At 33.6% G+C, this 17,567-nt stretch overlaps 1 protein-coding gene across 1 annotated transcript in view; it reads right to left on the reverse strand.

Annotated features, from left to right (window-relative positions):
* Ih (hyperpolarization activated cyclic nucleotide gated potassium channel Ih) overlaps positions 1-17,567 on the reverse strand; it is a 143,504-nt gene extending 125,937 nt beyond the window's left edge. Inside the window, exons 1-2 of the mRNA XM_013307319.1 lie at positions 17,293-17,567; positions 3,427-3,992 (exon numbers count right to left, since the gene is read on the reverse strand). Coding sequence (XP_013162773.1) covers positions 3,427-3,473 — 47 coding nt within the window. The 5' untranslated portion in view covers positions 3,474-3,992; positions 17,293-17,567. The remainder of the gene's footprint in view (positions 1-3,426; positions 3,993-17,292) is intronic.

Here is a 17,567-nt window from a genome sequence, read left to right on the forward strand (position 1 = left end):
CACAATGACAACTATTTGGTCGCGCGACCAATTGTCTATTTTAAAAGAAAATATAAAAATACGACGAGATAGTGTCGATTATTTTTAAAAATGAATTATATTAATTTCTTACTTTGTTAGCCCTTCTATCTTTCAGGAATATCTGAATCTCTGGTGTAAGTGCGATGTTTACAGCCACTTGCCCCGACAATAGAATGGTTGTGAAAGTTGGGATTATTAGAAAATGTTACTAACGTAACGTAACGTAAGAGAAATGTCTATTAAGCATATCTTTCAAGAAGTTTACTTTAATATGCAAACAACATAATATTATAGTTACCAATAGAAATATTCTTAAAGCTTGTATAATATTTCCGTTACGTTGTAGGCGCTCAAGTGATAAAGAGTTTGCAAACTTGGAAGTTGCGGGCAAACGAGGTCACTTGCAGTATGAAACATCGAACCGTGCAGTATCAACGTACATTAATGTTCAGGAATCAATGCATTTATTTATTAAAATTTAAGCAAAAAGTTTTTCGTACTTAATATATTGATACTGATACCGATATATATCCGATATTAGAAAGTATGGATGGATCGTGTGAAAGAGTATATGCGTAAATTTTTTTTTGCGACTGAGTAGTCACTTCACTGGGCTTGAGGTGGCCGCAGACGGCGCTTTGTCTGAACCTCGTTTAAAAGTAAATGCGTAAGAAGGGGTAGATTCAGATATGACGGCTGATAGAGATGTGTGAAGGAGTATGCCGACCCTACGTAGGGATATGGGCCAGTTTGATGATGATTGTCGATATCGATGTATTAACTACAAATAAGTATCGATATTCAAACATAAATCTAATACTCTATATCGACATTCTCAGGATCTTTTATAATCAAGTACAACGCTTTTATTGACACTTTTTAGAAAGGTATGACAAATTCAATATTAACATAATATAACAGATCAACGGAATCCACAAAATGGTATCGATTTTTAAATCGAGTTATTGAAATTTTCAAACAAAATGCATATTCAAACAGGGCGCCGATTTCGACCCTAGAGTAAAATTCGACATGCAAATTGTTGGACCGGTTAGATTGATGTATTTTAGAATAGATGTTTTGGTATTGCAACAAACTTATAATTATACTATAAAATGATCGAATTATATCTATAAATGATGAAAATTAAACTGCATAAGAAGATAAATACGTATGTTTGTCGTAGCAAAAGATATTAATATTCAAATATTAAATTAACATCAACTCGTCAACATCATGTCGAGTTAACAAAAGAAATCACCACAACATAAAGAACAGATAAATTTACGCTTGAAATATCTACAATGTACATTAATTTAACTTTTACCTTTTTAATTTCACACAGGATTTGGATATGTAAAAAGAATTTATTGATCTTTAACCACAATCTTTTAAATTCAAAAATTGTATTATATATCTCACTGTATTACTAATCTTATAAATTTTAGACGGATGGATGTATTAATGTTTGTTTGAAGGTATCTCCAGAACAGCTGTATGGATACTAAAATTTGGCATAGATGTAGAACACATAGGCTACTAATTAATTTTTTTTGATTCCGCGCGCACGGAGTCCACTTTATAAATGCAAGATTTTTTGACCGTATATTAATAAGATAAACTGTCTGTATATTAGTGTGTAATAGCTTATTGCTTAGCTGTATTGCTCTTTGTAAATGTGACGTGAATGTCGATTATGCGTATCCATCAATCAAGTCCCTCGGGCGCCGTAAGAAGGGTATGCGGAAAATGCCAATTACTTTGCAACTATGGGCTAGCTGTTGCCTGCGTCTCTGTTCGCGCAGAATTAAAAATACTTAATAGTAGACTATGGTTTCTTACGGACTGTTTTCTACATCTGTGCCAAATTTCATCAAGATCCGTTGAGCTGTTGCAGAGATACCTTCTAACAAACATCCATCCATCTAAACCTTCGCATTTATAATATTAAACTGATAAAAAACGCTGCCGCTACCGGATGAATATACGTGAGTGTTTAGCCGTTTGTATATCAGTTTAGTATAATGTTTCACAAAAGTTTGAATAATTTCATAATATTAGTAAGATTTCTGATATAAAGAACAAGAACATTGCAAATAGCAACTTATTTAGAACTAAGAAGGATCCAATAAAAACGTAGATTCGTAATTGTAAGAATCAACATTATTGTAATCCTTTAGAATATATTTTCTCTATAAAATATAGACTTAATAATAAACAAACAACACCTATAAATCAGTAATAAACACACGTAGTTTGAGCGCGTTTAATCTGAAAGCAAAGCAGATTAAACGCGGGATAATCCTTAATTCTGCTTTCATTTCAACTTGTAAGCAGTTATGTACACCATTGGACACTATAATCGGTTTTATAGTCAATATTTTGAAATTCAATAACAATCGTTTTGATATAAAGTAAAGTAACATAAAGTAGCTTCCGACCGCGACTCCGTCCGCGCGGAATTAAGGAAAAAAACTAAATTGTAAAAACTAAGCAATAAGCTATAACACTATAATATGCAGACAGTTTATCTAATGAATATAGGGACAAGGAATCTAGTGTTTATAAAGTGGACTCCGTCCATACAGATCAAGTAAAAAACTTAATTAATAGCCTATGTGTTCTTGCAGATTATGTTCTACATCTATGCTATATTTCATCGAGATTCGTTCAACCGTTCTGGAGATACCTTCAAACAAACATCCATCCAAACATTCGCATATACAAGGATATCTAATCGGTAAGATATGCGCAGTCAAAGACAGACAAAGTCTACGCTTCACGTAGTATTGGTACAAGAAGCACTAAAATTTATAGCACCACAATATTATTCAGATGATCCACAGTTTCCGGAACAACATGTCTAATCTATTCCGTAACAGCTGATGCAATATCAAGTTACTTGTTCGAATGCAAACAGGGAAAGAGGTCAACAATAACATAGTCGTATAAAGTGATACTCATACAGGAATGTTCATGTTTTCCGACAATAGTTTTTTTCCTAGTTTTTTAATAAAATCGAGTCATACAAAAGCGTCAAAATTGCCCAATTTGATTGTATTATATTTCGTTAAATAATTTAGCGTAGCCTGCTACTAATATGGAGAAAGCTGGTCGACAAAGCCGTTAAAGCATATCGAGGCAAGCACGACCTTTACTAATGAAGAATACGAAGAAGAATAAGAAGTACTAATATTTTGCATACGCCAACAAACCTCAAGATCAAAATCAGTACTGGATTACAAGTTGGAAAATATAATTATACGCTGGAATGCACTGTGTCGGCTCCTGTGGTTTTGTGCGGGTCCTGATTTTGATTGCTGGACTGGATAATGTTATAATCATTGGATATTTACATTTTTGCAACATACTCGTAACTATAGGTATGTAGGTGACAAAACTTACGTGTTGTTGGCGGAGGAGAGCCTCCGGTGCAGGCTGCGCAGCGACATAGCGTACCCCTAGCAAGGCGGACTACCGCTGCCCTTGCCGCGCGGCCGACGCAGCGCGCGCGCGCCGAAAAACGCGCCCTCTTCGTTACACGATTGTGAGCGTTGTGACGCCAACATTCCGGCCGCGCGGCCCAGCGCGTGCAGCGGCCGCACGCGCGCGCGCCTGCCCCAACCGCACCCGGCCACCACCTCAATCTTGCCGGCTCCAATAACGCCCTCTACCGGCAGTCGCGAACGACGCAGCCACGCATCGATCGCGATTCACAAATAAGACACTTGCACTAACGTAACTTAAAGTTCGCTCAACACACCAGCAGTTCAGCAGTTCGCAGTCACACAAACAGTCTTGGCACTTGTTTTTAAATTAATATCCTAACAATAATCCTAGTGCTAGCTTACTAATATAATTGATTGTAGAATGAAGGCGCTTTGTCGTTTGCTCGAATTTTATATAAGCTTGATAAAATTGTAAAAGTCGCGTTTTCTTATAGTTTTATTTGTGCCTCTGGTCCTAGTAATCTGAAACAAAATAAAAATAGGTTTTAATATCATTGTAACATAAAGCCGTTATAATAAGGCATTACATAAAGCACCTCAATGTCTAGTACTTATGTATATACGACTACAATATGCTTGTGTATGACATAGACATATTTATTATTCAGCTTCGTATCAAGTACATAACAGATTTTAGGATTGATTTCAACTATCATGTCGTGGTTACACATGAGGCTGTGTATATCTTTCATATAAATAACAAAAAGAATATCTCTAAATATCATAATCCTATAAAACATGAACACGACTTTTGTTTTAAATATAATTTTCTACAAACAAAGCGGCACCTTTTAACTAAACGGTCATCCAAAAGACCTGTCAAAGTAATTCCTTTGTAAGTTTCTAATCCACGAGCAACAAAACGCGTTACGGACTTAAAATTTGTTTTCAAAATTTAGTTCCAATAACACTAAAATTCGACATTGGTCATCTGGAGCCTGTATGTACCATAATTAGACTTATTATCTACGACTTAGCTATCTTGTATCATTTCCCTGAGAAGTGTGCCAAATAAATCAATGAGATTCGGTAAACTCAATTACGTAGTGAACAAATAAATCGGTTTACTTCATATATCAAATATTTCTACTGACGCCGACTTAACCACACATTTTGGCATGATGCCAATTGCAATTCCATTTCTATACAGAAACCAAAATGTATGTTAATGTGGCTAAAACGACAAAATATCTCCACACCGAATGCAATAGTGCACGTGACTATGTTTTTATGCAACACTAACTGTCGTCCGCGGCTCCGTCCGCTTGGAATAAATAAAATATTTTATAGCCTATATATTCTTTCAGAGTATGCTCTGCATCTACAGCCGTTCCGTAGATACCTTCAAACAAACATCCATCCACTCATCTAAACATTTGCATTTAAAATATTAATTAATTAATCATAGTAAGATTTTAATAAATAGTGTAAGAAAAAAACCACTTAAAAAAGTTGTAGCGTATTTTTGCATCATTCATCTTGATTAATTTGAAGTCGATGTAAAGCTCCAATTGTTTGGAGTGTGTTAACAACTGTTTGTACTCTGAACTTCAAAAATGTCTTTCCTTAAACACGTTTAGATAAACTCAAATGCGAGGCTATATTTAAGGTATCAGAATTCCGAACCCACCTCTCGTCAAAATTATTCGGATTAACTTTTGACAGATGGTAAGCTCGTGGCTTTGTTAATCGGTTGAACAAAAAATATATATTTTAGAAACGGATTTAAATATACAGTGAAACCTGTATACGCAAAAACTGGATAAGCGAGAAGCCTCTTTAAAAGAGAGTCATTATCCGGGTCCGAAGGACGAACCTCATAAGCGAGAAACTCAGTAAAAAAGAAACTTCTATAAGCAAGAAAAATATCGCGGTCCCTTGGACTCTCGCTCATCCAGTTTCGACTGTATTTAAAGTAGATTTACCTATATGATTTTTATATCGAAAAGGCAAGCCGCAACATCCATTTTTTTATATCCATCCAAGACGAGAATTTTAATTCACTTCTGACCAACATATTAAATTAAACTCAAAGCAGTCTAATATTTTTCGATGGCAATTTTAATTATTTTAGATTAAATTAAAATGGCAATTACTTTTGTATGCTTCGTTAAAGTTGTACTAAATATGGTATACGTAATCAATAACAGTACACAAATCAAGTTATTATATTACGCTATTCAATACGAATTCCAACAATGTAGGTCAAACGGAACAATCCCCTCATTAATATCGACTAAAATAATTAGTAAAGCTATTCTTCCATTGAGCTATATTTTACATTTTTATAAACAAAACTAGCTGTCGCCTGCGACACCGTCCGCGCGGAATTACAAAAACTCTTGGTTGCAGCGTAATGTTATATATTATATATATAAAGCCTTCCTCTATAATATAAATCGACTATCGGACAAAAAAATGAATTTTTGAAATCGGATTCTAATATAAAAAATATTGATTTAATTTTATGAAAAAATATATAATATCAAGTAAAAAATGTATAACAATTAAGAAACTCAATCTTACTTGGAATATAAATAACAATTTAATAAACCGTATTAAAAGATCTATTATAAAAAGTTAAGATTCGAGAACCAAATAGGCGAGTTTATATCCGCCAGCTCAGACCTTTTTCTCGTTTTTTAGTTTGTTGTTTTGCAGTCGGTTCGCTAATCGCCGCAACAAAATGTGTCGAAGCAAAAACCAGAACATCTGCAGTCTTTATTGGCATTCTAATGGCGAATTTAGGTCATGCTTTATGTAATCTATGGTTGCTATCTTTATAACATTAAAATAAGTCGAACTAAATGTAACTATAAAACTAGATAGCATTGCTTATTCGTAAATAGGTTTTAATCAGGTTTTACAAGACGATTAAAATCAATAAAAAACGAATTTAAAGTTAAATGAAGCTGGCAGTTAACAAAAACAAAATTGTTAAATGTTTTTTAAATCTTTTTATGAATGGTAGAATTTAAAGGGATATAATAGTCGAATAAATATGATTTGCGACGCAGTGCAACGGTGCAATAAAATTATTTGGCCGCAACAGCCTGCGCTTTGGTTTTCGTCGACCGCGCTTTATTTCACAATTGGAATGGCGACTCTTATTTTAACGAGATCAATTAATTTACCCATAAATTACTACCGTTAATGACTATTACCCATTTAATATATTTATTTGTTGTCCGAAAAAGCAATTACAAAATTATCTTATACATGTTACTAAATTTCTCACGTACGACCTAAATAATATTTTAAATGCATCCAGTATTTGTGTGCATATTTTGTGATCAAAAGCGACTAAAATTTCTTACTGAAAAATTACTAGATAGTTATCCTTTGTTTCCGCTCGTAATAAAATAATTACATGAAATATCTATAAATATAATTAAAATCCAACTTTAAGAAAGACGTGAAAAAATCAATCTAATTTAACTTTAAACATTTAAACGGGTTTACTTAGTTATATTATCAGTGTCCTATTTCTTTCTTTTAATTACTGACACAAATCAAGATTTAACAAAAAAACCTTAAAAATAGTGAAGAAACAATGAATATTGACGAGTTATTGGTTGAAAAATAAGTCTTTATCTTTTGACAATTTCTATTGGATTATCATATTATACATATTTCTAACTTTTTTTAATTTTAATTTTAAAGATTCAACAGAAAAATTAAATCTAATGAAATATGTTTAAGTTACTAATTAATTTATTTCACGAAACAAACTTCGTAATACTTCAAACGACTGTTTTAAGGTCGAATAAGTGATTTATTTAGAAAACTTTGGAAAACATTCTACGTTAATTAAGACTTCAATTTTACAGGGTAAGACTTTTACTACATCATTAAATATGTGTTAATCATATTAAGAAATAGGATGGTTTTAGAACACACGAAACTCGTCACCACCATTTTAAAAAAAAACTTAATTAGTCTATGTTTTCTTCCAGGTTATATTCTACATATATGCCAAATTTCAGCTAGACTCATGCAGCCGTTCTGGAGATTTCATTCATCATCATTTCACTATATGTCCTCACCGAGGGGCTCGGAGCTTACCCTAAGTTAGTGGTGACTAGGCCATAGTCAACCACGCTAGCCAAGTGCGGGTTGGTTCACTTCACACAAATCTTTGAATTTCTTCTCAGATATGTACAGGTTGAATCACGATGTTTTCCGGCATGTTTTTTTTTTCTGGAGATACTTTCTAACAAATATCCATCCATCCATCGATCCATCCAAATATTCGAATTTATAATATTACTAAGATTAGAATTGGAAATAAGTAGTAATAATAGGAATAGAAAGATTTGGTCTAGAAAACGATGGATCCTTTTTCATACAAACTTCCTCCATCCTTCCCATACAAACTAATCCAAACAACCTATTAACACCGATCGGTAAAGTCTGTCACTTCAATTAACATAGAGATTAAAAAAAAACAAAGCAATGTATGGTAACTCGCAACAAGTATCAAAGGATGTCATTAATCTTGGCCACCTAATCGCAAACCTCTCTGTGAGATACGTTGACGACATTTTAATGATGACATCTTCCGGCCTTTTGCAGTGGACGCAGCTAAGGGCTAAACTTTAGTCAATTTTAAAAATGACTCTTATTTTTACTTTAAGACAAAAGACTCGAATCTTAAAATTTACTTTTAATTTTTTTCAATAAACACATACAAACAATACATATTGCAATATTGAGAATTCAAAATGTCGGATTTTCTATTCTGGTACAATTTTTTCGCATTAATATGAAGCAAATAATCAATTGTATGTATATCATTCTTATTAATTCATTTTGAGTAAAGAAACTTAATTAGTAGTATATGCGTTCTTCCAGACTATGTTCTACATCTATGCCAAACAGCGAGATCCATGCTGCCGTTCTGAATATACCTTTTCATATTTTTTTTACTTAACAGTGGTAGAGCCCGCTTTAAATATCATACCGCCCGATGAAATACCATGACCACACAGAAACAGGCGTGAAGTGGAAGCAATTCCGCGTTTCGTCTGATGAGTGTGCGTCCATACCTTCTTCCCTTTTCTTATAAGGAAAGGATGGGAAATGGAAGTGGACTTTCCGGATGAGAGGATGCATGGAAATGTTTTCTTTCTGTGCATCATCTCCTCTGTCGATTAAAGGTAGGCAACGCATATGCAATTGCGTATGTCTATGGGCAACGGTCACTTCGCTGTTACAGCTATTTCAGGTGGCCGCTCGCTTGTTTGCCACCTTATGATATAAAAAAATACTATTATATATTCTCGCATTTATAATATTAGTATAAATAGTATGATTAGTATGAAGAATATTTAGAACTAGCCCATCTAAAAAAATGAGACCTATTCTCGACCAGTTTTACAGTAACATTTCTAGTACAATTGACATCGCAATATACAAACGCATCGATAGGCGGAATCGATTAGAATAATTACCGTTGGAGCCACGTGGCCAGTCGGTTGTGCACGCAATCAATCGTATTCCAACCAAATTCCATACTTCAATTACCCCATAGCCATTTCGATAAAGCCCGATTAGTAAAATCAAATTCGATTCTTCTTTACCCATATTTTAGGTTATAATCAATGGACTTTATATTTTTATATTCCGTTCTAATAAAAGTCTAAATTAGGTAAACAGAAGTACGTCAAATTGCATACATCGGTCATTTTGTATTTGATTTTTTTAGTTATGTTGTAAAACTTTGAGGTAAAGTGAAGTGGTTTGGCAGAAATATTTTGGAATCTATAGTAGAGACGAGAAACTGCAAGAACCTCAATTATATATAATTCTACAGATTTATTTCTTTTGTAACTACGCTCGCAGTCTGTTATTTCACATAATATTTGTACAGTTTAATGCGTTAAAGCAAAAAAAAAAGCGTGCAGCCTGTAATGTGTGACTACAACACTGCAGAGGAATTTTGTACGTTTTATTTTAATTCTGTTCGTATTATCTCTCGTTGCGAGATATATTTATTTTCTTGCATTTTAATGGAATCCGTACATACATGTTCATCCAGTAATTTTTACAATACTAGCTGTCGCCCGCGACTCTGTTCGCGCGGGATTAAAAATAGATGTTGGCCGATTCTCAGACTTATTCAATATGTTCACAAAATTTCATAAGAATCGGTCAAGCTGTTTCGGAGGACTATGGGAACGAAAATTGTGACACGAGATTTTTATATATAAGAAGACATAAGAAAAAAAATGTATGGGGTTTGGTTTAATTGGAAAGTATTTTGTTTCTTAAGAACGAATGATTCATAACTGATCTTGTACTACGAAAACAAAAGTTTTTGATCGTAGATTAAAGCGCTGTGAAAGTCTTCCCAAAGAAACATTTGACTATCTTCCTGCTTAACGAAGTCACTTGGGTTGAAAATCAATACTAGCAAGGTCAGGTCGCCGACCTCAATACAGGACGAAAAAGTAGTGCACAAAGGAACTAGAATTGAATTTATGTTACAACTATGATACGGGGCAGTGTATAATGCGTTCGCCTTTTGACGGAGGTAAGTTTGCAACTCTAAACCATAAATTAAATGAAAAATTAAATCACATCAATTCATGGCGTCAATATTTTAAAGATTGAATATTTTGTTTTAATAGTTTGATAACTTTTGCTTGATTTTACAAAAACTTTTATATCTATACTAGCTTTCGCCCGCGACTCCGTCCGCGTGGATATATAAAAAACTTAATTAGTGTAGCCTACCCATCCATCCATCCACATCCATCTAAATATTCGCATTTATAAAATAAGTAAGTTAAATAAAAAGCAGCTCTTCAAAGCATAAATTCGAAAAAAAAAAATAGTATCCTATGTCCGTCTCCTGGCTCTAAGCTACCTCCTCACCAATTTTCAGCCATATCGGTAAAGCCGTTCTTGAGATATAAATAGTGTAACTAACGCGACTTTATTTTATATATAGGTAGATTTATATTAAAATCCTTTTTATAACGCGGATGCAAAATTTGAGAAATTACTAGTCTTGTAGAACCAAATAAGCTTCTTGTAGTCCGCACCATCGTACGCGGTCGTATATTCGATTCCTGCCCTTCAACTCTTTTATTGAACTAAGCTTAAAGCTAAATTGGAATTGTTATAAGAAATAATTCATTCAAATGTTAAATTTTTCAAGAAAATAAAAAAAAACTGAAGAATCATAGAAAAATTATTTCTAATATCTACAATAGTATTTTAAGCAGTTAGTAAACATTTAACGTGTTTTAACACCATTAATAATTATCACCAGACGATCGGATTATTTGATTAACTTGGATCACTTCAACTGACGTCACTACGGATATCGGTGAACTTCAGCTAATCTAATTTAGATTCTAATAAAATATTTAGTTATAACACCAGCAGGGGAAACTTAATTATTCCGATATTGGAGTTAACAAATTCCACACTATCGATGAACTGTTGAGAATATTAAATCAATTGAGATACAGAAATTATGTATTTTAATCGAACGTTAAATAAATTAAACAGAAGAATGTCAAACTTATATACTTGACGGCCATTATCTTTTTTTTTCGATTTGTGAAAATTGTATAATACAATCAGGTAACGTGATATAGTATATAGCTATGCAATACTAGCTGTCGCTTGCGACTCAGTCCGCTTAAAAAATAATTAACAGCCTATGTGTTTTTCTAGTCTATGCCCTTTTTTTTCCAGAGAGGAATGCTTTATGCATACTCCGCGCCCCGGGGGCACGCGGTAGTTATGTGGGATTCTCCTCCATAGCGGAGGCATACCCACTAAACCTCTCTGTTCCTCCAAAGCATCGGGACGGGACCACGGGCATGCTTTCACTCTCGTCCGCGGCCCAACTAGTCTATGCCCTACATTAATGACAAATTTTAGCGAGATCCATGCAGCAGTTCTGGAGATATTTTCAAATAAACATCCATCCATCTGAACATTCGCATTTATAATATTATTATATGTTTGTATTATATATAGTAATAATAAGTAACTAAATAAACAATAAAAAGCGTTTTACCGGAAGGAAAAAATGTCATTACGATTTTGAATTGATACGTAATATAATTGATAAAGACTTACTGTTTACTAATTGCTTCTTAAGAAATATTTTTGACAGTGTCACGTGTTATTGTCATTACATCATTGGCACCCTTCATTTCGTGGTCTAGAGTGAAGACAAGGAATTGCGATTAAGCGGGAAGTGATGTCGGCAGTAGATTTATGACATCAATCAGAACGTGACCTCTAAAGGGGATGAGTCAGCGTATAAGAAATGCCTTTGAGTTTATACGGTTAGAGACCAAGGCAATATATTGTTTCTGCCAATCTGATAATTTCTAAACGGAATTGCTTACATATTTAGTAACTCCTACACTGCAACTATGCACGAAGTTTGTAATTGGTACACCGCACAGGATTTCTTCAATAAGATCTCTAATCAAATCAAGTTCACCATTCCCGTGTTAGTGGCATTTTGTATACGACTGACAAGAAGGTAATATTTATAGAGATAAAAAAGAGCTAGTGTAGTAGAGCTAGAGCTAGCTAGAGTAGCCATTTCTTAGACTAACTGAATATATAATATATAAAACATTAAAATCGGTCAATTCGTTTCGGACGAGTATAGAGCAATTAACATTGTGATACGAGAATTCTATAACATTTTTAAAAATACGAAAACCAAAGATTTTTTGTGAAATATTAATTTTATTTTTTTTATCAAGAAAATAAAATTAAAATTCACTCTTAACTTGACATTTACTAACTCACGCATTCAACGATTGCATTGCATTGCATATATTAATATGCAGTGATAAATGATTTTCCTTAACAATAATATTGTATTTGCATTTCATACGATAGATTTACATATCTACATTAAAATCAAAAACATTTATCATTTAAGTATGATCAGAACAAACTAACAATGGTGGATATATAATCAAAGACGCAATTATATGAAACTGAATGTCGGAAGTCTTAATCATTTAATTGACAAGAAAATAACACCGTAAATATCCTTGTCATTGTTATTACGATAACTCAGTTATACTCGGAACAATTATAAAATTAAATGAATAATATTTAAAAGACTTACTTACTGCCACATACAGAGTGATTCATACGAAATTCAGTGTAAACTCTCATAAAATATACAATCTTTATACTACCTTTTAACAGTGGTAGAGCCCGATTTAACATCTTCGCACGAATCGGCCCGGCTCGCCCGGTGAAATACCACGACCACACAGAAGACAGGCGTGAAGTGGAAGCAATTCCGCGTTTCGTCTGATGAGTGTGCGTCCCGGAAGCCTAATTTAGTCCACTTTCCCTTCCCACCCATTTTCTTATGGGGAAGGGATGGGAAGTGGAAGTGGACTTTCCGGATGAGAGGATGCATGGAAGGGGAAAATATTCTCTTTCTGTGCATCCTCTCCTCCGTCGATTAAAGGTAGGCAACGCATACGCAATTGTGTATGTCTATGGGCAACGGTCATCAATTCAGCGATTTCAGGTGGCCGCTCGCTCGTTTGCTACCTTATGATATAAAAAAAAACTACCTCAATAGTTATTGAAGTATCCCCCTTTACCACGTATACTATCTTTGTATTTGGTTAATTTTATTATTTGTACAAAGACTATTTTAAAGACGTTCCAAATTCAAACACAACATAAACATGCATGTATACCATATCACATGTCAACGCTCAAACACTTGCCCTTTTATATGACAGCTATTCTTTTTATCTATTATAAATAAGGTCAAAACTTGTACTTTCTCGACTTCGTAGAATAACTTTAGTTTACTTGCTTCATCTTTTAGAATCTGAACGGATAATAATCATTAGACTATGAGAAAATAGGTTTATCTCTTGACCTAATTGTATAGAAGTTATTGTAATGCAATTTATTTATAAAGATATTAAATACTGGCTGTCGTCTGCGCGTAATTAAAAAAAAACATAATTAGTAGCCTATGTATTCTTCTAGTCTATGATCTACATCTATGCCAAATATCAGCGATATCCATGCAGCCGTTCCAGAGATACTTTCAAACAAACATCCATCCATCCAAACATTCGCATTTATAATATTAGTAAAATTAATATGGAACTGTTTAGAATATTATAAATCTATATCATTTGAGCTAAATAAAGAATTTAAATGAGAACATAATTTACATTTTTATTCATCTACAAAAACAACAAAACATAACCTCCTTCTTTTTGAAGTCGACTAAAAATTAGATAAATTTTTGTTCACACGGGTGGTCCCCTTTGCCATAAGATTAGCTAATTTGCAATCTTAGCACTAAAATTCCAAATTACATTACATTTGGAGGTTAGGTTAGTTATACATTCGTTCATTTAAAAACAATGTACTAACAAAAAGTATCATCTTGTTACAATCCAATGATTTCAAACAATTCAACAACTCAGGATTTACTCACATACCAAAAAAAACATTGAATTATATAATTACGTTAGACTTAATTATAAACCTGACTAATAGCATTAGAACACTTCTCAAATAATTTTTAATAAAACATTTTATTATTGCACAAATCAAATACGATTTTTATATAACACAATAAAATAACATCGAGAAATCGTATTCGCTCAACTTGCCAACAAAGTGGTGAGCCACCGAACGTTCGAGACATCGATAATACAACGACAATAAATCATTTTATTTCCGATGTGTTAACATTAAGTCTAAACGTGTCTCGTCTGACAGACGATGTATACAGCCAGTAAGTACCGATGTACGCTCGATATAAAAGCTTACTACAATAGCCTTACTGATACTAATATTATTGGAATTCATACGAACAACTATTGTATTTAAAATTTGATTAACTGGAAATTCGTGTTTAAAGAATAACAAGTTTTAAACATTCCTATGCCCTTATACTTCTATAACTACGGGTTCTTATTACAGCAATCTTTACAGACACGTAAAATGTTTGTTTTTTTAAGACAAAAACGAGATCATTACGGCATATACCCAGAAGGGTAGACAGAGAGCACGAGCCTCTATTCGCCGAAATCCTGACACAACACTCTCGCTCTTTTTACATTCATATATATTTTAAGGTATCAATAAATAAGACCACTGTGCCCCCGTGCGTATGTATCCTAGTTACTCCTTAATTGGATAGACTCCGAATCCCACCTGAACTAGAATGTTAATGAACGAGGATAAATCAATATAATATTCTTAATAACCAAAATAACACGAAATTCTCCGAGAAACACTTATGATAATGGCAAAAAGTTATCTCAAATTACTTAAATATTATATAGTATATGTAAATATAAAACGTAATCTTTATAACGCATCTCTTTTTAATTCAAAGTAAAACAAAAATGTATTTACAAAATTCTTATATCCATACAAGCGGTAACTGACCTTTGTAGGCCTTTGAAGCACAAAAGGCTGTGTGTATCGGGCGTAACCTTCTCGCGGTACGATGCCACTTGTAAAAACAATATGTATTTATCTCAGTACTTTATCTTTGAAGAAAAATACACTACTAACATCCCTTATATTATATCATAGATTAGTGGATTACCACAGAGTAAATAAGAGGGCAATTATTTACACTTCAAAACCGGTTAAGTTGTTTCTAGTCATAAACAATGGACCCTTTATAAGGATGACTCACCTGTCAGTTTGGCAAAAGTAATAATACTATGTTAAAATTAAAAAAAAACTTGTTTAAATATAGCCCATTATTTCTGCAGGTAAGAAAATTAAACAAAAAAGATAATTGAATTACGCCTCGGGGCATCTCATCCGAGCGTTTCGTTTTACTCTAGATTATTCTTAAGGCCTCAATCTTAAATCTTGGAACGAGACTAAACAATCTGTCAGTTGATTTTTTTATAAATGAACGGAATATTCTGTTCTCTCTGGGAAACACATTTTTAATATTTATTTATTTTAGGTGCTAACTTAATTTACACTGGCAACTTATTGAACGTAATCTTTTCATATTATTTAGATGAATAAACAAAAAAATTAAAAACAAATGTGTAAAACGAAAGATAGTCTAGTCTAGGTTACTGCAAATTTTAAATTATCTTACTAATATTATAAATGCGGATGTTTAGATGGATGGATGGATAAATGTTTGTTGTTAGTTATCTCCTGAACCGCTAAACGGATCGTGCTGAAATTTGGCACAGTTGTAGACTATGGTCTAGAACAACACATATGGTACTAAGTTTTTTAATTCCGTTCGACCTAAGTCGCGGTACGCGGCAATTTTTTATACTTGGCTGACATTTGAACTATGATAACGACTGACAATAAAACAATGTTCATTGTAATCTTTTAACGTAAGTAAATGTACAAGTAAAATAATGGACAGTTAATACGTATTGAGCTGTTAAGCTGAATAATAAAAATAAACGAGCAAGAAAAGAATCGTTGAGAATATAGATATTGCATGACAAATAAACAGACAATGCGAAATGTATTCAACTTTTGCACATATACAATTTCACATATTAACTTCCAACGTAAACTTGTTCCGAACTTATAGTTCTTGTATACTAAAGAAACCTGAGTTTCATCGACCAACTATCTTACTTTAATAGATATTGCCGACTAGCCGTCGCCCGCGACTCTGTCCACGGGGGATTAAGAAAAAATCTTAATTAATAACCTGCCTTTTTCTAGGTTATATCCTAAATCTACGCCATATTTCAGCTAGATATACGCACCCATTCTGGAGATACCTTCAAACAAACATCCATCCGTGCATCCATCCAAACATTCGCAATTATAATATTATTAAGATAAAATGTAAGTAAAAATCTAATCTAATCTATTACCCGCGATTTCGTCACCGTGGAAATTATACTTAGCCTCAATACAAATATATTTGCATTATTATAAAATAAATATTTTGCAAGATGTTAAAATCGATGTACACATTTTATATATAATCTTACTCTGTGAGTCGTGACAAAAAATATATTAACTAATATTTAGTACATGAACCTGCTGGCATTGTTCATTATGACAATCAATTTACATACAAGTTAAGTCAATGCATCCATTAATGTCTATTCATGTTGTTTGTTGGTTTAAAACAATGTTATCGTCCTATAAGAAGTTGATGTCCAGACTTAAATAAAGTATTTCAATTATTTTCTAATAGAATCCATAGAGGTTTAAATAGAACTGTAATTATTTAACTTTTACTTAATTTTTGCTTATTTTTACGTTCTTAGCTTTTCCATCACGTAACCTCAGAATCTTGAGTAAATTTTCTTTTAAATAATTTTTATCAAGAAAAATTTGTCATTATATCAATTCATTTTATTAAAAAAAAATAACCATTAATTACAGTTTAATAATTATGTTTGATTTATTCAATGTTTTGTTTTATGGAACATGACTAAGGAATATTATTTTGTTTTATCACATAACCTCTAAATTCCAAATATCGTGTTAAAATAGTGCTACGTTTAAGTTGTTTACGTATCTCGTGGATTATCAAATAAAAATGTTAAAAATTTTCTAAAACTAAACAAGTGGGTAGAATAAAGTTTCTTAGGTTGTACGATGGAAATATTGTAATGCATTTTAGCGGTCTTATCTGAATGCTGGCGGGCGAGTGGAGGCAGCGCGGCCGACCACCTGAGGTGACGTCCCGTTATATAACGCACTCGCATGCCATATAGTGGAGCAGACCACGGATTCGCACTGAACAAGCACCGGTACTTACTGCATCGATTATGTCACGTCTCAGCTGACAGTTATTGCACAACGCGGGCCGATGGTGCTTCCGTCGAGAGTTATCAGTCGATATGAGACGAGGCGGGGAAAGGGGTTGGCGGGGTAGCGGTAGATAAGCGCGCGTGGGCCGGCCCAGGGGTCGATCGGGGGGAGGCAGTGGCGCGGAGGCTGCGGACTCACCGTGCGGATGGTTACATAAGTCGCGAGGCGGGAGCTGGGACACGTGCAGCCCCTCCGGGGCTCGAGGCGCGACTGACTCGGCAG

The sequence above is a fragment of the Papilio xuthus genome, unplaced genomic scaffold (assembly GCF_000836235.2).
Source record: "Papilio xuthus unplaced genomic scaffold, Pxut_1.1 DF828142.1, whole genome shotgun sequence".
In the NCBI taxonomy this organism is placed as follows: domain Eukaryota; kingdom Metazoa; phylum Arthropoda; class Insecta; order Lepidoptera; family Papilionidae; genus Papilio; species Papilio xuthus.